The sequence below is a fragment of the Chelonoidis abingdonii genome, chromosome 5 (assembly GCF_003597395.2).
Source record: "Chelonoidis abingdonii isolate Lonesome George chromosome 5, CheloAbing_2.0, whole genome shotgun sequence".
NCBI classification, from domain to species: Eukaryota; Metazoa; Chordata; order Testudines; family Testudinidae; genus Chelonoidis; species Chelonoidis abingdonii.
The window spans coordinates 67,686,413-67,712,973 of record NC_133773.1 but is presented as its reverse complement, the minus strand read 5'-3'; the positions used below and the strand labels follow the sequence as shown (position 1 = coordinate 67,712,973).

Here is a 26,561-nt window from a genome sequence, read left to right as displayed (position 1 = left end):
CCAGTAGTCCCATTGTCTTCACTATATGAAGTCAGATAATAAAAACGATGGTTTCCTTTTAGCCTTTACTGTCAACTGAAGTCCTTTTTGGGAGTATATGAACTCCCTCAATATATACTAGATTTTTCATGTATTTCCCTAAGGAGCCTTAAGAATTAATTGAAGAAATGCAATTAAGGACTCATTCTCAGTGCCTTTGGGACCTCCAACAAACATGCATGCCCATTTTTACCGCATGCCCATTTTTCCAAGACTTCAATTTTGTGGTGAGTGTTTTTTTTTTCCCTTCAATTATTGCTAGGAGTAAGTAATAATATAGTAAGTTTAATCATTTTTATTCCCTGCTTCATAAGGTCCCTTTCACTCAGCACTGATACCTGATACATTATATTCATGTGGGTTTCTGAGTAATAACCTCAGGGACTAACCTGCCTAATTTGGTATCCATGGCTACACAGGAGTTTATAATGAGGCATTCTTATTGCTATGATTTTTTTCCAGGATATTGTTACCAGCAGCATTGGTCACAAAATGATTCCAAAAATTATTTATCAAAAATGTTATCAAATTTTGCTGGAAAAACCCTCTAAGTTTTCTACCAGCTTTAATTACCATACTTTGTCCCACTCACACAAAACTGAGGCTTGTAGGCCTCTAAATCAGTGCTACAAGGTAGATCTGCCATCTTCTAGCTATTCTGAAGAGTTTTTAAAAATCTTACATCAGCGGATATTTTTATCTTTACTTGTTTTTAGTTTTACTGTGGGCTTCGCAGAGATCTCTATTTTGGATCAGGCAACATCTCTGTTTTGAATCAAGTATTTTCTAAGGGTTTGAATTCAAATGTCCTCCCCCATATATCCTTCTTCTTGACTGACTAGTTGCACTGTCCCTGTATATGTAGTTTGAAACGAACCTGTGATATGTTAGCAGTGTATTTTGTTGGAACATAGATAAATTGTAAACTCAAAATTACCTCCATGGTCTCTTTCAGTAGTGTAAGTGATGAAAAATATTACTGGACAGCAGAAACCTTATCTATTTGTAAGGTGGGAGCACATTTCTTCATCCACATAGACTCTAATAATACCAGAACTGAAGAATTCTCAGCAGCATTCATCCCTTGATAATTTTAAGAGTAGATTTTAGAATGCTATATTGTATCATCCTTTATTTTAAAGTTAACTGTTAATTTCTATTTTACCTGCCAAACAAATTGATTTTAAATAGATTTTTGAATTGTTAATAGCATTAATGGCAGTATTTATTTAAAAAAAATACATTGTATGAGGCATGGAACACGTCTGCATGATCTTTCCAGCTTCCAAGAGCCACAGCCATCCAACACTATATTCTCAGACAATAGGGAGATGAGTCCCTCTTTGAGTGCCATCTCTTCATCCCCAAACATTCACAGGTAATTCAAAGATTTAATGTTTTGTTTTTTATTTTGCCTGCTCCTCCACTTTTTGTCACCATTGTGGTGGTGGCCGGAACAATTCTCATGACATATACTGCAACGGATAATCCAACACTCAGAGCACTCCTCATACCTCTAGTAGAGGAATTAAGTTTATCTGCTGAACAAAACACTAAGTGTATTCCTTTTGACAGATAAAAAGGTAGAATGGTGCATACCATCAAAACAAAAGTTTTTCTCAGTTGCTCAAAATTAATAATCAAGCATCAGCCTTCTTTTGGCTTTACTTACTATTGTGCTATTAATATGAAACCTGGAAAATCATTGGTTTCCTTCTGTCTGAATCTGACACCCAGCTGGTCATTCTGGATACCAGGCCCAGAGCAGCCCACCCACTGTGGATGTGTTATATCCTTTTCTTGATTTGTCTGATGTCATCTTCCCGTAGTCCAATCTATGTGAGAAAATGAATGGTGTTACCACCCAGGATGTTAAATACTGGCACGGAAATTAATTTTCCCCTATCAAGAAAAGTTTCTGATGGATAACTCTGTTTCTGTTGGGGAAGTCACTGTGATTCTGTGTGTGTGTGTGCGTGTGCATGAGTACACTGTCATTGGCCGTTTTAGTAGCTTTTTTAAGAATCTGAAATCCTGGCCCTATTGAAGTGAATGAAAGATTTGCCAGGGACAGATTGGATATCATTTCACCTTGATCTTAGTTTTAATGTTATTTCTAATCTACCAATATCCAGGAATGAATTACTTCTGTCTTTCTCAGCATTTTCTCTAGTATCCATCACTGCAGTATCTAAGTACTGCACAAGTAGACCTGTATTGTGAAGTCCTTGTGAGACTTCATGGAGTATTCTGCTCTTCACCCGGTTCCCATTTATGGTGGTAATTGCATAATTAGTCAGATTCTGGATTAATCCAATTGTCTTTGCTAACTTGTTCCACAGCCAATCTCCTCAACCAAGAGCACCATCCTCATCACTATCTCCAATTCTACCCAGCCATACAATAATGAAACTGCAGCATTTTTAACTACTAATCTCCCTTCTAAATTTCACTAACCTCCTCCCTCCAGATAACTGGGCTCAAAATCTTAAGGGGGGAAGTGAAAGCTCCTTGTAGTTCTAGTCAGAGCTGAAACACCAGGAAACCAGATATTCTAATGATATTTTGACTGAAAGTAGTAAGTGTTATGTTCTATTTTGTTCTTTTCTTTGTCCTTTTCAGTTATGCATCCACTATCATGGTATCCAAAGCTTAAAAGGAGACTAGGGTTTCCCTATGAAGTTTACTAATGAACACTCCAAGATATTAAAACAAAGCTAAAAATCCAGACATTATGAACTTCAAAAATGTTCAGTTAGAGCTCAATTCTAAATATAGCTGAGGAATTAAGAAGATTTTTTTTGTATCTGAACCACATTGCTCTTCCTTGTCTGAATTCCCCACAGCTAGTTAAGTATTACTACAGATAGCACATACTTCCTAAATCAAGTGTCACAGCAATAAATATTTGTGTTAGTTTATATTAAAGCATGGCTGCTTAATGATCCATTAGTGGTTAATTTTAGCGGCTAATTATAATTCTTTTCTTGGATTCATACACTCTGGACATTATAACAAAATATGAAAAAAAAATAATTCTAACAAGCCCCGTTTTCTTACTTTTCCCCTCAAACATCAAACATTTAGGGCATGGTGAAGTACATACTTTGGGGAAAACAACCAATAATCCAGGCTGTAATTTTTATAAATAAATCTGGCATTTCATCAATGCCTTAAATGTACATTATAAATCTGTTACAATGCTACAATACTACTGCTGTAAGACAGTGCAAGTTCAGTCCCACCAGCCTAAAACTGAGTCATAAATACATACTGTAATTCATGCTCTCTGAAGATCTTTAGTCTTGTTTACTCTTCTCTCCTCACCTAAGCTTCTGCCCCAAATCACTTCTCACTGTTCCCACAGGACATGCATTGATTTCTTCAAGTTCTCTGCTGGCAGCATTGTGGTTGTGAGCAAATCCTGTGTGTTTGGGAGGGGGGTGTGGTTAATCAGGAGACAACTGGTCCCCTCTCATTAAGGGCTGGTTAGTTGATTGGAAAACAGATTTTATTTAATTTTTTAAGCAGCTGAGTCATCTGTAGCAGTGGGTCTCCCTGGGCTGTTGGACAGAATGGGATTCCCCAGGTTATGGTGCTGGTTGGTTTGGGAACAGGGTTCCATGCTCCATCCTAGAATGGATTATTCAGACTGTGGGCTGGGTTAGAGAGGGGGAAAGGTGGCCTGCAACTGCTGATGGGCTCACATTCAGTGGAGTGGCAGGGCCCAGTCTCCTTTTCTCCTCCTCTTCCTGTGCAGAGACAGGTTTGTCTGTACGGGCATTTTTATGTGATTCATGTCCTATGTTTTCCCGGTGGAGCAAAGAGACTCTGGGATAGTGAGGAGCCAGACAAAAATATTCAGAGAACAGTATGTCATAAGTGACATTAGGATGATCCCAATGAGAAAGCAGAGCTTCTATATCCAGAATTTTTTTTCTTAAGTGGGGACTGCAAAACAACACTGGGACATCCAACACACAGCAGACTAGGAAGACAGAATGCTGCAAGGGGATGGAAAAGTTTTTTGGAGTGAGAGAGTGGAAAATGGTGTCAGAGCCTCTGTATGAGAGCAGAACTTTTTCATAGACATTGATAAAGGCTGTCATGTACATGGGGTTACATTTTTTTCTCACTTACTGTGTTCAACACTATGACCTATGGAGTGTGCATGAAAGGACAAATCCTGCCTTTCTTATGAGAGTCTTCCTCTTACAAAACTCACACTCAATTGCTGCAGGAAGGATTGAATACAGATTTGCCTCTAACAGTGCTTTACAACCTTACTTTACAATTTCACTACATTTTTGAGGGTCACAATCATAACAGTTTTCTATATTATTTGTCTGATTTTTTTTAAGAGTAGTATAACTAGCCATGATAACATGAGCTATTGTACTGAAGTTTTACTATACTCACATTGCAAAACTTTTTTTTTATTATAGGGACTGATTCTGCCACTGATTCTTACTCATTTTGAGTAGGACTTTACTCTTTGAATGCACCCAATTTGCAGGATGTGGTACATAATTTAGCATTATGTAATATTGATTAATTAACATTGTTGAATCTTCTACATAGTCTTCATTAGTATATTGTTTTGATCATTTTCCTCCAACAGATCTCCATAGAACAACATACCCATCAAAACCATGTTGATGTTATAATGTGTCCTGATTAGTTGGATTGGTATTAATATGATACTGTTCATCAAAGTCCAATTTAAATGAATGATCATTACAACATTAGTACAAGAAAATGTTAAGGACTAAAAGTCTGATCCTGTTTCTATTGATTCAAAGATTCACAGATTTTAAGGCCAAAAGAGATCATTACTATGATCTTCTGTATAACACAGACCATAGAATGTCACCCAGTTACCCCTCTATCGAACCAATAACTTGTGGTAGACTTAAACATATGTTCTAGAAAGGCATCCAGTCTTGATGTGAAGACAGCAAGAGATGGAGAATTCACCACATCCTTCGTAGTTTGTTCCAGTGGTTTGTTACAAAGGTTAATGACTGTCCCTGTTTAAAAAAAAGAAAAAAAATCTTTCTAAATTGAATTTTCTGGCTTCAACTTCTAGACATAGTGTTTTATATGCTTTTCTCTGCTAGATGAAAAAGCCTTTAGTATTCAGTATTTACTCTCTATAAAAGTACTTACACACTGTCATTAACTCACCCCTTGATTTTTTTGAGAGAGCTCTTTGTGTCTCTCATTGTAAGGCATTTTTTCCAGCCCTTGAGTAATTTTTGTGTCTATTTTTTGTCCCCTCTAATTTTTCAACATCCTTTGTAAAATATGTACACCAGAATTTACAAAGTATTCCAGTATTAGTCTGTCTAATGCCATATAAGGAGGTAAAATCACCTACTCACTATTCCCCTGTTCCCCTGTTACCCCATCCAAGGATTGCATTAGCCTTTCTTGCCACTGCATTGCACTTGGAGCTCATGTGGATTCGGAGCTATATAACCGACTATGAGGACACAAGGGACAGAAGGCCATCTATAAACTCACCAAAGCAAGAGAAAAAATGATGAGGGATGTGAACGAGTTTGCTTAGAGTAGAAATGAATATAGTATTTTGTAAATGAATGGTGAATCAATCAACAAAGTTTGGAGTGATTATTTTGAAAGAGTGATGAATAAGGAGAACCCAAGAGTGGAATTGAGAACATGTAACCCAAACTGGGGCATGACAGATTGTATACAGGAGGAAGAGATTGCAGAGGCATTTAGGAAAATGAAAAAGAAGCACCTGGCTGGATCAAGTATCAGTAGATCTGTTTCAGTTACTGGTAAGGAAAAGCATCAAATATCTTTAAAGTTTGTTCAATTATATTCTTAAGAAAGGGAAAATGTCAGATGAATATGAAGGAGATATAATCGCTGACTCCAGATAGAAAAGGGGCAAAAAAAGAACAACAAAAGCTTAAGCATGTGATTAAGTCCACCTGAAATCGGTGTGTCTTAAGCATGCTGAATCTGGGTCTATATCCTGATTCTACTGCCTTTTGCCACTGGCTTCAGGATTTGGCTGTAACTTTTTGACAAAAATAAAAATATTTAAAGATAACTTGTGATCAGGTTTTCAGCAGTTCTACAACTTCAACAACATTAATGGATTTAAACCCTGTTTTTCATAAATTGAATTCATACTAATACTTTTTTATACCACCTTTCAACCCAATGCAATTTGAAATGGTTGCGATTTTATAAGACATTTAAGCAATCTTGAACTCAGTCAGCCTGGCTGATGAATGGCTTCCTATGTTTCAGCTAACATTAAAGCTTCTTCATGGATAAGCTGTCAGAGCATACTCAGAGAGTACTTGCTTCTGAGACCTTAAGAGTGCCACTTCTGAGTTCTGCAACCTCATAAATTCGGGAAACTTGGAACTACTGTTGAGCTAAAGTTAGGTTATGCAGAGCTGGTGTCAAACCACTACATTAGCCTATTGTAAAGAAGTGCAGTCTTTTTTTTATCATATTATCAGCTGTCATCATATGAAGTAAAGCAAGAAGCTGATCGCTGACATGGATGTTACGAGAACTGATCAAAACAAAAGTGAGAACACTGCATGAATATACGCATGGGTAAAGGTGGTAAAGACACGTTTCCAAGGTATACAAAATAATTCCCAAGGTACAAATGAAGAAATGGAAAAAGAGGAGCTGAGAAAAACCCAGCAAAAAGAAGACCTCATCATAGAAACAATGAGAGTCTGACAGGAGATCAGAACCAATACAGGGATGTCACTGCAGAACAAGTGTCTGTGCTCTGAAAAAAGAAAGTCTACATACTTTAGCAATTCCTGCTAAATTAAAATCAGATGTGATGTGTTCAGGAAAAACAGATGAAAAGCTGACGGCTGTTAAAAATTTGATATGCCGGTCTTCTAAAAAGGCAAGATGAATAATATATACTTTAATGCTTAATATATTTAGAACAATTACAATTGATTTTCAGTTGTATTATTAAATTATTATTGCATTTGCTTTAAAAATAAGAAGCTTCCTTCCTTTAACATAAACACTAAAAGAAAATAACTAAAAGCTTTAAATTAATTACAAAGATTAATGTAATAGGTGATTGCAGTCAATTGCCAATACCTCTGTAGTCTGTATAGCTCTGCTTTCTACTTCATTCTGAAAAGTTCGTTGATATGCAGCTATCACATAATCTGGAATTGTAATCTGGAATTTTCTGAGATTTAATACAAAATTACCATCATAATTTTGTACTCTAGTTTCATAAATGTCACAAAGTAGGCAATGTAATATTATCTTTCATCAAGTCTGAAGTTAGAATGAGCCTATCCCTCAAATATTTGGTCAAGCATTTTACCAAAGGGCAGATGAAACTGATTAATATTCATATCACCCACTTCTGTTTTTCTTTGCAACGTTACCTTATCTGGCCTTTTAAGATGAATGGTAAAAGCAGTATATTATTTCTAGAAAATTCCTCAGAATCTGGTTTCTAATCAATACCACAGGATACGCTAAAGTCTGATCAATAATTATGTCCCCAAACAGCCTAAGTATTACTTACATTCTTGGTTTGTGAGAAGGTGATTGACAATAAAGCTGTAATATGTCTATATTTTCCTAATTTTCCTCCTTCCCTCAGATTTTTCTTGTGTCTCACTACATTTTTTAAAATGAGCAAGGAACAAAAAATACATCTTTTTTGATAAGATCAGAATGTGCTTTAAATAGGATGAATAATGAAATGCAACACATTATGTGATTTTGTAGAAAATTAAAATCAAAACCCCACTCCAAAATTTTGAGAGCAGAATGGGATTTTAGTCTAATTACTCCCATTAATGTCAATGGAGGTTGTGTAGCAAAAATGCATTTGTGATTTTTTGGGAGAAAAAAGATAATGTTCTCCAGGAGAAAAATCCTTTTTAGAAATTGTGTAAAGATCAAGAGTTTTAGGAACTCACAGGCTGGAGAAGGTAATTGTATACCTGTTAAATCAGTCCCCTATTACCCTGAATAATAATTGGTGGTCTTGAAATCTCATTTCTCAAAATCCCTTTAACTTTTTAATATGCTACCCAAATCTAGGATATGTCACTGGTACTCTGGAGATATTTACTGTACAAATCCCCAGTGGTTACCTCACTTTTTCAGGTGTTTATTATTATACATGTGAGAGTACAGCATATTAGCCTTGTCACAGTACCTTATTTCTTTCTCAGTAGTGATGTGTAGAAAAATCCTCATGCTACTCATGCACAGACAGGTACTTCCATGCTGAAAGCATGTTTTTATTGGTTGAGCAGTTAAATTTTAGGACAATAACAAGCACTAACAGTAATAATTCAGCTCTGTTGGACCACTCTTTACAAAACACGTTCCGCTCCAGGGCCATAACCAAGCTGTTCCTGCTCAGTTCAGGAGCTTTCCCAACTTAAACTAGGAGATAATCAATTCAGTACAGGAGCTGGTTATAGAAATCCATGTAGTGGTGATGGTCATATTCTATATTTGCCCAAGTGAAACATATACACCGCTAATCCTTAAGATCTTATTGTTATGATCTTAAATGGCACTTAGTGTGGAGAGCTTTGCACTGGTCATCTCAACTGAAGAGAATTTCGGGTGACCAGACAGCAGTCAAGAAAATCGGGACAAGGGTGGGGGGTAATAGGCACCTATATAAGACAAAGTCCAGAATATCTGGACTGTCCCTATCAAATCGGAACTTCTGGTCACTCTAAGTGAATTCCAGCCTTAGTGAAAAAGAGGAGCTACTTATGGACTGCTGTTGGGAAGATTGCTTCTCGCTCCTGTAGGCAGATCTATTGAAAACAGTAAACTGTACCACAGTTCTCTGTAAAACTGCACTGGATAATGGATTTAGCCAGGGTCAATCTTTACAAACAAACGTGTTTGTAACCATTTTCTTCACTTCAGTACAATTAGTGGCTGTGAAACAGCATATGGTTAAAAAGCATACTAACCATTTAAGGGTCAGACGGAAGCCTGCAGCCTGGGGATAATCAAGGAGATTGAGCTCTGCCATGGGCACTGAATCATATGAACAAGAGCAGGAAGTAGGGCAGGGGAAATTAATTAATTAATAGAAGCCAAGTAGGTTGCAATTTGGTGGCAGCTGATCTCTCAGGCACCAGCAAATAAGCATAACTCTTGATATGGACTGTAAGTTTGGGAACCCTGATGAAGTGTTTGTTACAATAAGGCCTGTCTTGAAGTCTGATTAAAAAAAGATCATGATATTGTGTTGATATGTGTTGACTTCTCCTTTCCCTGGGAGTTTTAAACTGAATCTATTGCAGCTCCACTTGGAGAAATTAAGGTGGGGCAGAGTTGCAATGCCATATTGGGCTGCGAGGAAGTTTGGGGGGCACTGCCACCATCTTTGCAGGGACTGATCCTATAAGGAAAGATAAATCCAAAATTCATATTGAAATCCACTTAAGTATGAGAAGGAGGAATATTACATGGCAGATTCAGGCCTTACAGTCAGCTTGATGATTTTAGCCTGCTGAATATCATACTATCATTTGGTAAAACTTTAAATGAGGGAGTCAATAGTATTATCTGAGGTTCTGAAAAATAAATGTATTCATTTGGTTGGTTTATAAATTGTGATAAATACAAAGGTTGCAGAAACAGCCAGAGTAATAGTGTTTTGTTTTCTATGGGCATCTCTGCATCCAGTTTTCAAATAATGCAAAATAGCCTCAGCATGCCTTTTTCTATATCAATAAGTTGGGGTGTGGGGGAAAGCAGTGATAAAGGTCAAGTAGAGTGATCAGGACAGTAGCCGTCTTAGAGCAATACTCTTGAGTTAGTAGATCTAGATTTAAAATGAATAAACAGTGGGAGATTGCTTTACAATCTGACTAGAAAGTGATGATTTAGTGAAATGAGGTTCCTGGAATTTAAAGATAAGGTAAAAATAGAAACTGCTTGTCAGCTCCTTTCACCCATAGGTGCTAATCAGGGCAGATGGACCTAACACTAGCTGGGGGTGCTTAAATCCTTTAAGATCTATTTGCAACCTGCTGCACATAGGTCTTTTTACATTAGGCAGCAGTTTTAAGCAAACATTTCTCACGTCATCAATGATTTTGCAGGTGTAATCTTACCAGATGAGTGTAAGCTTACCAGATGAGAGATTTCTCTTTCTCTCTCACTGCCTCTTTCTTTATTAGTCAGAATAAGGTAAATAAGTTTGCAGAAATCTACATGATTTATGCAATACTACTGTGATATTAATACTCATTTTTGCAGTGAGCTGAATGCAACTGATGACAGAAAAGCTGTAACAGAAAAAAAAGTTGTGCTACATTGTGCCTTTAGGCACAGTCTCAATAAAGGGTGGGTGCACTACCCCTGAAGGCATTATAACTCAGAAACACACCTCCATGTCACAATTCCTCCTTGCTCCGATGCAGTAGTAATTCACTGAGGCCTATCACAGCAGTGCAGGAGGGTTACCATATATTCCTCATCTCTGTGTGCCACCATGTCTGAGTTTTCCATTCCTCAATGGCTCAGCTCAATAAAGTCTCAAACACAATGTTATGTTTCACACCAGTCTTCCCTGCTGGAGTTTCATTTATTAGTAGTATTAAATAAAGTCTTCACTCTGGACTTCCCCAATCATTTCTAGGGTTTCATGGTTACCCTGCTATCAAGGCTTCACCATGTTTTCACCCAGGAAGGTCTCCCATTAGTTTTACTATTAAGTTTGTGCTCCAGCTCCCTCTTTGCAGATAACTATTCTGGACCCTTGGCACTGCTCTTTCCTAAGCAAATGTCATCCTCCCATTCTCCACAATGAGGCCAACAGCATCTCTTTTTTCCAATCCATGGTCTATATGTGTTTGAGCAGCAGGCTCAGACTTTTATCTCATGCCTTCTTCACGTTCTCAGTAATATGACCCCAAACCTACATTCCCCATCAATTGCTCCAGACTACATCCCCAGAAGTCCTGGTTTTAAAGGGTAGAAGCCTTATAACAGCAGTGCTGGGACATGCCTTTACTTTCAGGACCACCACCCCGTTACACACAGCCAATTACAATACTCTCTCTGATGGCACAGCTGCCCTACCCAGTGAGTAGCGGGGACGTAACCCAAACCCTGCCCATTCTGTACCTGCCTACCTGTCCGTTTGGGCTGCTTTAGGGAATTAGTGGGTGTGTAGCCTTGCTTACTACTGTTTGCCAGAATGTCTGTGCAGGAGTGAGGGTGCTTGTTCCTTTCCATGGGTGCTTAGCGTATGTCACAATCTAGTCCTGTGTGTATAATCTATACAAAGCCAGGTTACCTTGCTATTTTATGGCTGTCTTTAAGAGCTTCTGCTGAAAAAATGATCCATGAATTCTTTTTGTAAGAATGTGTCTGCTCATATTTGTGATCAAATTTTATTCTCCACCAAGATCTTGTCGCTGTGCTTTTGTTGTGTACCTGGTTGTGACTGTACTACTACAGAGTTAGCTACCCATCCAGGAGAGAAGTTGTTTCTGTAGGTGTATAGACCATAAAAATACTAGGGATCAATTGGTATTAAAGCTGCTATATAAATATAAGTTATAAATATATTGTTATTCAAATACTTGAACATGTGTGGGCTTTTGTAAAATCATGGAAAATTTGATTTTTTTATTTCAAATTTTCTCATATCAAACATATTATATTTTTATAGCAATTATTCCTTATGGTTCATTACAAAAAGTTGTTAGTAATGAAACAGTATCACAGGAGGAACACATTTAATGAGCACCAAAGTCATATTCTGCATCATAATTACATCATATGATGACTGATGATGAATTTTCATTATAAAAATATGTTAATCAAGGAAATAGGTTTGTATTCCCTATTCCTTCCCATTTTCATTAATTAGTAATTTATGTTTGCAAAATTATAATCATTCATTTACATGCCAAGGACAGCCTACAGTATGTTAGACTAATTAACACGTGTTTATTTTAAGAGTTTTATTGATTCAACCTTTCCACTTTTAATGCAACAAATATTCAAAAAGATCTGTTTACCCTGGGTAGAATTTGTGGGAGGCTTTGAGGATGAAGACATTGTTTCTCTTCTTCATCCCTGACCCAAAGAGGCATATCTTTAATACAGTGCTTATCTCTGAAGATGGGTGTAGTAAGAATGCACATTTATCTAGGAAGAGATTTTCAAATGTGCCTAAAGATTTTAGGAGCACAAGACTCATTGAAACTCAGTGGAACTTGTACTCTGAAATCCCATATTCCCTTTTGAAAATCTCTCCACTGTTGATACATAAATAAATATCAACTTCTCTTTTTCAGCTAGCTAGGCATGAATAACAAACAAAACAAAACAGAAGTCACAAAGTATAGATTTAAAAAGGCTCTGAATAAGGAACTCTTCATATAATGGTCTGGAGGTTTTAATTTACATATATTATCTACCAAGTCTATTACTCTGCATATCTTTATGACTACTGACCTATCTCTTTTGCTAGTCCTCTTCACCTCCCAGCTCTGCTATTATATTTCTTTATTGTCATTGAGAAGTTAATGATAAAGTTTCTTTGACAAATAAAAATTTTAAAATACACCCATGCTGTTTACCCAATCATAACTGAGCAATAACAATGTCAGAATCCTTTATGAAAGATTGAGTATATTTGTGTATTATGACTAAGATATTATAGCAGTTACTATAAAGGAAGATTTTACCCCTGCAAAAACATTTCAGTGTATTTAAATCAGATCCTTCGCAGCCCCTGGTTTAAGATACACTGCAAGCAGCTTGTAACTTGTGATGTTCCAGAGTAGCAATTTGTGTGGTCAGCCATCCGTGATCTTTTCTAATTCACAAACAAAGTGGAAAATTTGACATGTTCTCCACTTTCACCTACTGTTCTTTGAAAAGTTAGGGTTGATAGAGCCTGTCTGACACAAAAGACTGGCTTCTTTCCAGTTCTTATGTATTCTGTATTGCTACGTTTCACTGGACTAGGCTGACACAACATGATGCAATGTAATATGATGCAATGCCATGCAACTCATCAGATTAAGTTGGCTGAAGCATATTGGATTCAAAACTATTTTGGTACATTGTGGCAGATGAGAAACCCTTGGGAAGCAAGACAATTTGTGCTGGTTGCAAATGACTTGCAGCAGTGGATACCATTGTGTGTTTTAAGTCACATAATCATTTCTGTTTTTATTTAAATAGATCTCATTTCCGTGAATGTTAAACCATCAATTGAAACTGTTTTGCTTACATATTACAGTGCAGTAGCAGAGATTGATGTTATAATACATGCTCAGCCTCATTAGAAAACATTATCTAAGTTGTATCTCTTTATATAGAGAGACACTATTATTTTTTTTTGTATACACAACTGTCTGTTTTAATTACAACACAACAACAGTTGAATATTTACATGTAATAACTGTTAAATTATTAATTATTTTGATATATTATTTTATTAAAGTGGCACTCAAAGAGCCAATTTAGGATAAGAGACCCATTGTGCTGTACAAACACAGGGAAAAAAATAGAAAAAATCTTCCTAAGTTCAAATAAAAAAGAACAGCTTGCTGACCTCACTGATGCGTATGGGTTGTGACAATTGTGGCTGCCGATGACTTCTGCCAAGTAAGGAGGAAAGGGAATTCTGAAGGTTAGCGTCTCCCCTCAACAGGGCTGTTCTTTGTCCCCTAAAGATGCAAACTTTATATTGTTGAAATATAGATTTTTAAGACATACTGCTTACTTATTTCCATCTTATACCAAATTCCTTACTAACCTGTGCTGTTTTTGTTCAGGTACACTTCATAGTTCAACCCAGTTAGTGGTAGTACCCTGATGGTATCCAGGATTTAGTTAGTGAGGAATCTGAATGTATGCACTTTCATTGAAAGCTGGCTTTCTCTACATTTTAACTCTCTCTTGTCTGGTCAAAGGCATCATTTTGCAGCAAATTCCCTCCAGCGAGAAGGGAGAGATAGGATTTATTTCATAACTCATTAGTGTTGCTTCTAGCTTGATAACATTCAGCTATTTCTGGATCAGCATCACTTCTATGAGTTCTGGTCTGGCAACTCAAATGGCACTGAGGTTAGGAAGCTAGGTGGTATAAAGCCAGAGTTCACAAGACTGCAGTCTCTTGTCAGGGAACTGAAACTGAGACTAAGGTTCTTGCCTAGAGCTGGTTGAAAATTTTCAGGCTGAACTTTTTTTTCCAACTGAAAATTGGATTTTCAACAAAATGAAAAAAATTACAGCTAGCATCTGTGTCAAGGTTCCTTTCCCACTCTGAACTTTAGGGTACAGATGTGGGGACCTGCATGGACACTTCTAAGCTTAATTACTAGCTTAGATCTGGTATCGCCGCCACCACCCCCGAGTACCACCTTTTTCCCTGGATAGTCTTGAGGGACTTCACCAATTCCCTGGTGAACACAGATCCAAACCCCTTGGATCTTAAAACAAGGAGAAATTAACCATCTCCCTCCCTTTCTCCCACCAACCCCTGGTGAGTCCAGATCCAACCCCCTTGGATTTAAAAAAACAAGAAAAAATCAATCAGGCATTAAGAAAAAGGCTTTTAATTAAAGAAAAGAAAGGTAAAAGAAGACCCTCTGGGAGAGATGAGCATGCCAGCTACTCTCACAGACAACAGATTCAAAACACAGAGGATGTTCCTCTGAGCACAAATTTAGTTACACGAAAAAAAAAATATAATACCCAATTTGATTCTACCTCTAATTGCATAAGACAGGTTACAAAGAAATAAACATAAACCTATTTATTCCTTTCTAAAACTTACTACTCTGTTAAGAGGCTGGTTCCTTGATCTTTTTTAGTCTGGCTGAAACTGAAACTCTAAACAAAGGAAAAACTTCCCTCCTTCCTTTTGAAACATCTTGTTCCCCCATTGGTCCATCTGGTCAGGTGTTAGCTAGGCTAGATGAACTTTTTAACCCTTTACAGGTAAAAGAGGCATTAACCCTTAACCATCTGTTTATGACAATCTGCTTTTCTGGATTTTTTATTTATCAGAACCTCGAAAAACAAAAACTCTTCAGTTTTTGCTGAAAACTTTAAGGAAAACAATTTTCTTCATCAACATCTTTCCCCATTTTCTAAACAGTTCTGTACCTGTCCTTTCTGCCAGAGACAGGCTGAGAGCACCACATGCAGAGTATTTCTTCACGCTCCTGTCTAGTATTCCCCTTCCCTTCCCTTTCAAAATGTTTTTTGATATGCACAAAATTCATTTTTAGTAGATTGGTCACCTCCTCTTTTGCTTTCCTACAAGGCCCCTCTGATTTTACAGTCAGTGCTGACATTTGGTCTTCATAATCTATTGTAGTCTCAAATTTCCATTCTTTCAGATTAAGGCCTCTGGAGTAAAGTACTGTTATCTCTATGTTGACACAACTCTAACATTTTTCAACTCTGAACCTTTCTTTTATAATCAAGGCCTGTTTAAAAGAGAGATTCTGCTCTTGGAATTTGATGTAAATGTGTAGAATTTTGAGTTACAACACTTCTTAACTCCACTGAAGTTGTTCTAAATTTACACCATGGGAATGAGAGCAGATTATGTACTTCGTAGGGTTGGAAGAAAATGTAATTTACAACAATTTAGACTCCCTTAAGTGAAATTATGACTTCATTTACACTGATGTCAAAGGAGTTGACCACAGTAAAACTAGTATGCGATCAGAATTAGATCCTAAGATTTACTTTGGAATTTAATTTATGTAGTCTGCTGAAAATGTCAGGAAATACTATCCCATTGTATAAGGAATCATTTAGTCATGTAATCTGAAACAGTTTAAGGTCCGTTATAGCATCTATTATGTTGCAATTAAGACTGAAGTACATCTTCTAACTAGTTTTTAGTGGGGCTTTTATGCCACACTGGACAGCAAGGTGTTAAGGAGCAGCTCTGAGCTCAGGCAGCCCCACCCAGGCACACATGCAAAGTCTGCACAAGCTAGAGGCAGGGCTTTAAAAGGGGGAGCAGAGCAAGTCAGAGGCAAGCAGTGGAAGGGAGAAAATGGCTGCTCTGAGGGACAAATAATGGCCAGGGGCTCATTGCCTGAAGCCTGACACCAGAGACATGTCCAAACCCATGAAAGAGAGGCAGGTGATTAAGTGTGCAGGTTAGAGACTTGATTGAACTGATTTACTCTGGGTAGCTAAAGGAGACTGGGTTAGAAAGTGTTCCAGGGGTTCAGCGGCTTAGCAAGGTGCTGTGTAACTGCGTACCACTGGGCCCTGGCCTGGAGGCTGGTGGAGAGGGCAGGCCCAGGCTCCTCTCTACCCACTCAGGGAGGACATTACAACTACTAGACACTTCACCTAAGGTGAGAGACTCGCTGAAAAGACTTTGACTATTCAAGGGCCCAGTCCCCAAATTCCCTGTGCTTAAACCCTTGGGGCAGGAGCAGAGAAGGACAGGATTGTGTTTAAACAGAGAATTGTTCTGCCAATCCCCATCTGACCATAGGGAGCACTGCTGGTGATTGTTCACTTTTTACACACCCATATGCAGCATGTTCAAAATGTATCTCAATCTAGATCACCGGTCCCCAAACTGTGGGGTGCGTCCATCTAGTGGGGCACAGAGGAATGTGGGGGGTGCAAGGACAGGCCGGGCTAACCCCCACATGGGGCAGGGCAGGCGCACCACCCAATCTCACTTTGCCTCCATCTCTGCTCAGTCGTTGACTCCAGCCATGGCCCCTGTTTCCAGCCACTGCTCTGCCCCCCAGCTACATCCTTGGCCTCTGGCTCCTGGCCTGGTCATGGCTTTGCACCTGGCCACAGCCCCTGTCCCACCCCTGGCTCTGACCATGGCTCTGCTCCCAGCCCTGCTCCCACCCCCAAACCTGCCCCCAGACCCAGCCACAGATCCGGCCCTGCTCCCCACTGTGGCCCAGCTCCAAATCATGGCTCACTGGTGGATGCGTGGACAGAGGTAAGAGGGGATGTGATGTAAAAAATTTGGGGACCACTGTTCTAGATATATACAGCATGGACACAGTCCTTGTTACCATTAAAGTCATTAGCAAAACTTTCACTGGAGCAGTATCAGCCCCACAAGGCATGATTACTACCCTGTGGCCAGTAGGAGACTATCCTATAGAAAGAGTGTTTTTAAAGTAAAAATAATACATATGTTTGACATCACAGAGGTGAGAAAGTCTCGCAGTGGAGTTAACAGTGGGTAGAAGCTTCTGTCTATACTAAAATAATCAAATACTCTCTCAGTGCTGGGACAATTTTGTTCCCTACAGTTGTGAGATATCCAGTAGCTTTTTAAATAAGTATGTAGGAACATAAAAGTAGCTTCAGGCGCTGAAATTTTGTCATTGCCAATCAGCCAAGTCTGGTGTTAAGTCACAGCATACAATCACTTGTTGGCTTCTGGGAAAAAGGAATGTTAGAATGGTACTCTGGAATCTAGACACAAGGATATATAGCACCAGTAGAATCTGCTTCTAATTCCCCTTCCCCTGCCTATGACATGTACATTGTGTGTAATGTTTAGCTTGTTCATGACTGATACAAATGAATTTTGTATGGGTACCACAGTAATAGGAACCTTAGAAATACTATAGATGGATGTTTGGTAAATGTTATAGATAAATTAGATAGAATAATGTAATTTGACATTAAGTGTAATCAGCCTGATTTATTTTTTGCAGGAAAACACACACACAAAATTCCCAGTATAGTGGTTAAATTGAAGATTATTCTTTCATTACTAGTTGTATATAAATTTGCGACAAAACCAAAACCCAAAGTATCATAGTTATTTTTCAAGTATTGTAAATACTCATGTGTTCCAATAAAAATAGATTCTTTTTGAGGTAATTTGTGTTAACTTATTTTCAACACACATTAATGGTATAATAACAGTTGATAGAGAACAAAAGATTTGAAAAAGTGCCCCAAAGTAAAGAAATCGGAGACTGACTGTTGTGGCAGCTTTGTGTATAATAAGAATGTTTGAAAGTTTGGGGACAGATCTTTATCAGGTCATAGCTCCACTGAAGATGGTTTACACTTGAGGATATACCTCTCTTTTAAACTCTGAATATTTCACTAAGCAGTAAGTTTTCTTTATTGTGCTCCTACTTTAGAGAAAGTTATTAGGGTGTTTAGTGACTATGTGCAATTGTATGTTTGGACTTGTCAGGCACCCACTTTGAGTTAGGTACATCCAAACTCTTATGTTACATGGAATTCAACACTACTAGAGAAGTAACTTGTCAATCAGAAAGTAAAATATGCTTAAAGTTTAAATTAGAAGAATATGATATGATGGCAGTTAATGCTTGAATGAGAAATAATACTTCCTGGGTTGCCAGGCAACCAGCAAGATGTGTGTTAAATAGAGAGTCAGATCTAAATGAATAAACAGAAGAATTGTCTACTTTAGCTTTTGTTTCAGATGAGTGAGAGGAAGGCCCTTTGGTAAGTTAACTGGCAGGATTTCCAAGAGTTCTTTGTATCCTTCTGGGGAATTCACAGCTTTCTTGACCTTTTTCTTTGTTCTTCAATCATTTATTATTAATACTAGGCACAGCTGCGAGGTATTGCTAATACAGAGATGGACCAGGATATCATACAGGAAGATCTGGATGACCTTGTAAACTGGAGTAATGAAATTTAATAGTGAAAAGTGCAAGTGCAACGCTCATTTAGGGATTAATAACAAGAATTTTGGTTATAAATTGGGGACACCTCAGTTGGAAGTAACAGAGGAGGAGAAGGATCTTGGAGTATTGGTTGATCACAGGATGACTATGAGCTGCCGATGTGATATGGCTGTTAAAAAAGCTAATGCAGTCTTGGGATGCATGCATCACGCAAGATATTTCCAGTAAAGATAAGGAGGTATTAATACCGTTATACAAGGCTCTGGTAGGACCTCATCTGGAATATTGTGTGCGGTTCTGGTCTCCCACGTTTAAGAAGGATGAATACAAACTGGAACAGGTACAGAGAAGGGCTACCTGGATGATCCGAGGAATGGAAAACTTGTCTTATGAAAGGAGAAGCAAAGAGCTTGGCTTGTTTAGCCTAACCAAAAGAAGGCTGACGGGAGATATGATGGCTTTTTATAAATATGTCAAAGGGATAAATATCAGGGAGGGAGAGGAATTATTTAAGCTCAGTACCAATGTGGACACAAGAACAAATGGGTATAAACTGGACATTAGGAAGTTTAGACTTTAAATTAGAATAAGGTTTCTAACCATTAGAGGAGTGAAGTTCTGAAATAGCCTTCCAACGGGAATAGTGGGGGCAAAAGACATATCTGGATTCAAGACTAAGCTTAATAAGTGTTTGGAGGGGATGGTATGATGGAATAGCCTAATTTTGGCAATTAACTGATCTTTGATTATTAGCAGTAAATATGCCCAATGGTCTGTGATGGGATATTAGAGGGGGTGGGATCTGAGTTACTACAGAGAATTCTTTCCTGGGTGCTGGCTGGTGAGTCTTGTCCACATACTCAGGGTTTAGCTGATCACCATATTTGGGGTTGAGAAGGACTTTTCCTCCAGGGCAGATTGGCAGAGGCCCTGGAGGTCTTTTGCCTTCCGTGCAGAGTGGGGCATGGGTCACTTGCTGGAGGATTCTCTGCACCTTGAGGTCTTTAAACAACAGTTTGAGGACTTCAATAACTGAGACGTAGGTTAGGGGTTTGTTACAGGAGTGGGTGGGTGAGATTCTGTGAGGAGGTCAGATTAGATGATCATAATGGTCCCTTTTGATCTTAAAGTCTATGAGTTTACAGAGTTCAAACTATTTAGTAAGTTAATGTTAAATTGCTATCCTATTCCTAATGGGAAAAAAATAGGACTTTTAAGATGGATGCCACCTAAAGAGTGTTTCTGTATTAATATGCTACCGTTAACCCTCAAACTGATTTTTTTCCACTGAAGATATTGCTTTATTATTTGAGAACATATAGCATAAATGGGAAAATACTGCAGAAAAAAATTAGAAATCCCTGTTCAAATGAAAAAAACAAACCATGAATTAACTTCAACTATATTCACAGTCCTCTCTGATCATTCTCCACAAATATTTGTAGGAGAAGTTTGTAATTGTTTGCAGGAATGTTTGTGGCAAGTGAATGTTTTGTGAACGCTCATCTAGATATATGTTTCCTAAAGACTGGAAGTACTTATGAAGGCATCTTTAAATCTCTTTGATTTCCTTCCTTTTTGTTATAGATGTTTCTCTAATGAAATTACCAGGCAAAAAATTTAAAAACTGATTAAAGGAAATAACTTTTTATGTTATAAAATAATTAACGGTACAACCCACTGTCATACAATATGAGGATAAGAACTTTTCAGGATTAAAAACAATTTGTCCATATAAATATCTACAATGAGAGAAGATAGTGTAAATGTTGTCCTGAGCCTTGAAATGGCGATTACTGTCTCCCCAGCAGAAGACTGACCTGTTGCAGTTTTTGGCTGATCAGAGACTGATACTTTGATAGATAAATGAGTTCCTCCAACTCAGCTAGAAAAATGACTTTGGGGCCGGAATCCATGTTAGGAGACACTTTGGAAGGCAGGACGATAAAGTACTGTGCGTCTGGTGCCCAGGGGAACAGGGCATGCATCTGCAACTCTCTGAATCTGAGGAGAGGAAAGGAGACTCCACTTTCCTCAGGCTGCATCCCTGAAGTGTCACTTCTGATGGAGCATACTATTCTTGGATGAGCCCACCATGTGTTAAATGCCCATATTGCTCTGAGAGTTTGCCTCCAGGGTTGTGGTGTGGTTATCACAGCTACCAACACTAACCAATTATTGTTTATGAGTGGGCACACAAGCTCAAGCCTATCTCGGGGATGAGGAGGAAGCAGTTAGAAAATCTATCAGGGCTATAAATCAACCACTAATTACTTGGAATGAGGACAAAACATTCCTTGAGGGCAAGTTATTGTACAATTGCCCATCATGGGTTGTTTTGCACCTTTCTAAGGTTCATCAGGTGTTGGGTACTGTCAGAAACATGACACTGGACTAGTCTGATCCCTACATTTCTATTCATTCTATCAGGGAGTAGAAACAATATTACGTGGCTTAGATGACCAGCTCCATAGCACACAGAATGACTAGTAACATTTGAAGATGTAGTGGAAGTATATAGGTGGAGAACAATTCATAGGCTAAATATGTATAAAGTGTCAGGCAATTGCTGCTAATAATAAGAGGAAGAAGAAGAAGAAGAAGAAGAATTAATAAAATCAGAATATATTCCCCTATGTACAGTTCACCCAGATTTAGTCTTCTGAGTGTCTACTTTTAACTCACTTAATCTGCTTATTTAAAAAAAAAGGGATTCAGATCTGCTATGTATTTTCTTTAGGTGATTAAGTTTTACAAACATGCTAACAATCGTTATTACTTATATGGTGCTGTTCTCAGTGTAATAAACCTTTTTCTTGTTAATTTGCTAATACAACTAATACAGTTAATGATACATTTTTCTTTCTATTTTTTTAATTCTAGCAAGAAAAGAGTCAAGAAAATTCAAGAAATAAAGGTAAGTACTAGCTAATTCTTTAATGCCATTATCAGGAGCCTAATCTTCATACGTGTTTAAAATAATCTTCACATTATTTACTGAGTGTTTCATTGTGATTTAGAACCAAAGTCAATGAACTTATGACAAACCTATATAGAAAAATGATATGTACAAAAATTACTACATTTCCAGCCCTCGCATAGAGTTGATCCCAATTTTATTTACAAATTAATCAGCACCTCAATAGACCCCCTTAAGAAACAATAATATTCTGTGTTTTAGGCAAGCAAGCACTTCTTTATATTTATTTGCAATAGCAGTTTTGTTACATTATATGCTAGATTAAAATATTATATCAGTGTAAAATAGCATGAGGCATGAAAATTGAAGGGCCTGGACCATAGGTGCTGAGTTTTTCTTTTCCTCAGGAATGCTCCACCCCCCGTTCTGCACTGAGACCCCACCCCTAACCCTACTCCACTCCTCCTCTAAGCCCCGCCCTCACTCTGCCTCCCTTCCCCAAGGCCCTGCCCTCGCCATGCCTCTTCCTGCCCCGCTCCTTCCCGTCCCCGAGGCCCCTGCTGCTAGCAGCTCTCCACCCTCACCCCTTCCCCAACCACCAATCAGCTGTTTGGTGGCACCTACAATCAGCTAATCGGGGGTGCTATCAAACAGCTGATTGGGGATGCTGCCAAACAACTGTGGCTGGTGCGTGCTGAGCACTACTATTTTTTTAACCTGGGTGTTCCAGCCCCGGAGCATCCACAGAGTCAGAGCCTATGGCGTGGACCAAAAACTGGTCAGTCTGGCTGAGGGAGGTGCATAACATAATTTCCCTTTTCCATCAACTCCATGGGAGCTCGGTGAAGAACCAGATCTGTTGTGAAAGGGCAGGGAATTCATGCTCCACCGGATTGTCCTGCTACTCAAATTCAGGGGACAAACTCGAGAATTACTTCAGCTAGTGTTTAGCTTTTGCACTGATTACCCTTTTATACTATTCTAAGCAGGCTCTGGAAGCAGTAGCAGTCCAGAGAGCCCCTTCTCAGTCTAGTTCTTGCAGTAACTGTGCTGTGCAGATACAGAATTGAGGGAGAGGAATGGAGGGAGAAACAGGTGCCACTGCAGAATCAAGGGCCCTCCATGTAGATTCATCGTGCTTTTTAGAGATCTCAGGAGATCCATCCACTTTGGATTTGAACCCTTTGCCGTTTCCACATGAGGAAGCAGACCCTACTCCCCTAGCATAAGAAGTATAAAGAAATTCTATGCATGAAAAACTGATTGAGTTGCCAATATAGGTTTAATTTATTTCCACATATTATTTATAGGGCGGTAGTACCTACAAGGCCCATCCCCATTGAGCTAGGCACTGAATAAGTATATAACAATAAGAAAGTTCCTGCTCTGAACTGTTTACAGTGCAAATATAAGACAAAAGACAAATGGTGGATACAATGGAGGCAGGATGGGTGCAAGTAACAGTGAGATAAGTCAAATTAGAGTGATATGCAGCATTGACAGCATACCAGCTGACTAATCATTAAGTGTTTTGAAGCCATTATAGCAGAGCTGATTTTTGAGAACATATTTGAAGGAAGACAGATTTTTGCAGGGAACTATTTCCAGGCAAACTGTTTCCACCCAAAGTTGCTTGTTGGAAAGCTTTCCAAATGGTTAATGCAGGCTGGTATCACTGAGAGGTCAGACTAGAGGCAGGGATCAGTGTCTTAATACCATATAACAGGTCAGAGGTAGTGCAAGATAAGCCATGATGAGCTTTAAAAATGAAGACAAGGAGTTTGTGTTTGATGCAGTGAAGAAGGGGGAACCAGCTGAAGTATACAAAAAAAGGATGACTTAGTTGAAGAGACATACCAGGAAAATGCTCTTTGCAACAGTGCTTTGAGTGGACACAAGTGTGTGAGATAACATTTGTCAAGCCAGAGAAGAGGAGGAAGTGGCAACGTGTACAGGAACAGAGAGGTCTAGTAATAGAATTCTATTTGATAAGATTTATTGACTTTTCTTATAGTCGTAATCATAATTTTGATGCTGTATCTGTATTGCACTTACAATTACTTTTTTGTTATGCCACTGGAGGAAATGTTGCTGCAACACAAAGAAAAACAATATAAAACATGAGTTGGTGAACAGAAGGGGAAAAAACACGAAGCAATTAATATAAGTTAAAGTCTAAGAGGATAGAATGTAATTTATGTATTATACATGCAGTTTATTATAATAACCTCAAATAACACAAAGCACTATTAGTAGAAATTGCATATGTATATACACTCACACAGTAGTCATCTGCTATTCTTGTGTTCAGTTGTTCTCTGATGCTTCCTTGGCACAGCAAAGCCTGATCTTTCTTCTGAACAACAGGTAGATAGATATATTACAGTTTGTGTCCTGAATTAGTCTGAAATTGTATTTCTATTTTTTAACTGTACAACTAACACTGGTGCTGCTTACTTGTTCATTAATGTCCTGGTGAAGTGCTTAATTGTATTTTCTGAACTAGGTGTTACAATTTACAATAAATAAAACAATAATTAGTGTGTATATATATACATATGCAATAATTAGTGTGTGTGTATATATACATTGCTTACATTAGTCATGATTTGGGCCCCATTACACTAGAGCAGTCTAAAGATGTGGGCCAGATCTTTAGCTGGTGTAAATTGTCATAGCTCTATTGACAGCAATGGATCTATGACATATTACACCAGCGAAGTATCTGCCCCATAGTCCTTAGCCTAAAGAGCTTACAATCTAAGGCATTTCACTATTGCCTACATGCGTGTGTGTTTTCTCAGACAATATAATCCACAGCTGAACCCTTCAGAACTGACATGATATGCCATGATACATTGCTGAAAACATTAACTTACTTTATGGCTTCCAGAACATTTAGGTGTGAATAAATTATAAATGTGTGGATACAGTACTTAAGTACATGCAACTTGTATCTGTCCATGAGAGAGCTTTCAGCCCACTTATCCAATTCTTACAGCATTAAATCATCTAGAAGGTATGTCACAGGACATACTGATTGGTAAGTTTATATTTATTGTTTCTGAGTGCGTTACCTCCATGCAGTGAGGAATATATTAAAGTAGAGAACCAATTACCTGCCAATTGGCAGGGCTCACATCTTCAGAGGTGCATTGGGCCATCAGTTTAGCAGACTAAATAAGTAAACAATTGTCAGAGGCTTACAAAAACTATGCCAAGCACTAGTTTCAGGGATAAATCCATGACCTCCAAGCAGTCAGTTAAATTAGTGTTCAGCTGCACCAGAATCTTTATGGTTATGACTTTGACATCTCTAAAGGAATTTTTTAATCTACTGATTTTCCTGCATGCTGTGCATGTCTCTGTTTACACTGACAATCCAACTTCGAAGATTCCAGTGATTTGAAAGAACACTGATGCACAAGGCACTGTCTGGAAAATTGATTCCACTTTTCTACTAAATAGACACACTGATTGGATTTTACAATAATGCTCACGTATTCTTTTGTGCTTTTGTTCATATAGTACTTTGTGCTTTTCTCATTTTTCATTGCCACATTTTTTACTCTCTTTGCCATTGTGAAGTTTCAGAAAATTATCCTTATTTTAAATGGAGAGGAAGATATGTTACAGTAGCAGTGGAGTTTTACTGATTGGATCAACACTGTAAATAATGTAAGCCTACATTCAAATTTTAGTTTATAGAAACTCCTGTACTGGCAACAGGGAATCTCATTTCACCTGTCATTCACTTCCTAAAACTACTGTACTGTACCTATTCTTATGGTAAACTTAAAGTAGTTTTAAGTTTCCAAGACAGAATTTAATTATGTTTTCTACATCCTATGCACAGGATAACTACTGTATGTTGTTCTGAGATAATGTCCTTCTACTTGCCTGATTCTACAAGAAGTAATAGACTCCATTAATAATAGTTTTTAATTAGGGATAGATAAAACTAATCAACATCTGAGGTTCCTGAAATGTTCTGAACCTTTCGGGACATCTGTCTTGTTTTAATTTGGAAAGTAAGTGAAGATCATATACAACAGCTTTCTGAAAATGTAAATCAAGAGCTTTTTTCCCTCCAATTTTAATGTTTTGCTGTACTTTATAACTCTTGGCTGCCAGTTATACTCAGATACTTTCTCTTTACCCTGGCATTCCCTTTAGTTTTTATCTTATAAAATACCTATCCAGTTAAGGCTTGATTCAGCGTCATTGAAGTCAATAGGACTTCTTCTGTTGATTTGATTTGGAGTAGGATCAAGCCTTTAGTATCTAAATATGATTCTATAATTTTCAGTCCTATGATAAATTCTAAGTGATTCTTTGTGTTGCAGCATTTCTGATGCCAGAGTTTATATTTATATTTTGGCATTTTTTTCTCTTTGCTCTTCTGTTCCAGCTGTTACTTCTGCTATCATCCTCAAGTCACTCACATCAAAACAGAAACAAATAAACTAACCACTTTCTGTCTGCAATATTGTCTTCTTTGTTCCAAATATATTGAACTTTTGCCATACATAGCTTGTCAGAATATTTGCTTCTGTTTACAAAGTTACATAATTTTAAAATGTCCCAATCACAGCTTTAGAATGTGCTGTCACCCTTCATTATGTTACTAGAATATTTTTGAGATGATTGTGATTTTGTCAACATCAGAAAGAATATAAATTGTGCATAAAGTAAGTGGAGTATCCTAACACAAGTCTCTTGTTTAATTATGTGTAAATTTAAACATAGCATGTGAATGGTGATAGAATAGCACCTTAAAGAGTAAAAGTGGCAAAGAGTAGACATACGTGCATCCGATGAAGTGGATATTCATCCATGAAAGTTCATGCTCCGTTATGTTTGTTAGTCTATAAGGTGCCAGAGAACTCTTTGTCACTTTTACAGATCCAGACTAACACAGC

At 37.9% G+C, this 26,561-nt stretch overlaps 1 protein-coding gene across 1 annotated transcript in view; it reads left to right on the top strand.

The window, feature by feature from the left end:
• Positions 1-26,561, top strand: part of FSTL5 (follistatin like 5) — a 525,582-nt gene that overhangs the window by 20,142 nt on the left and 478,879 nt on the right. Inside the window, exon 2 of the mRNA XM_032787223.2 lies at positions 21,603-21,636. Coding sequence (XP_032643114.1) covers positions 21,603-21,636 — 34 coding nt within the window. The remainder of the gene's footprint in view (positions 1-21,602; positions 21,637-26,561) is intronic.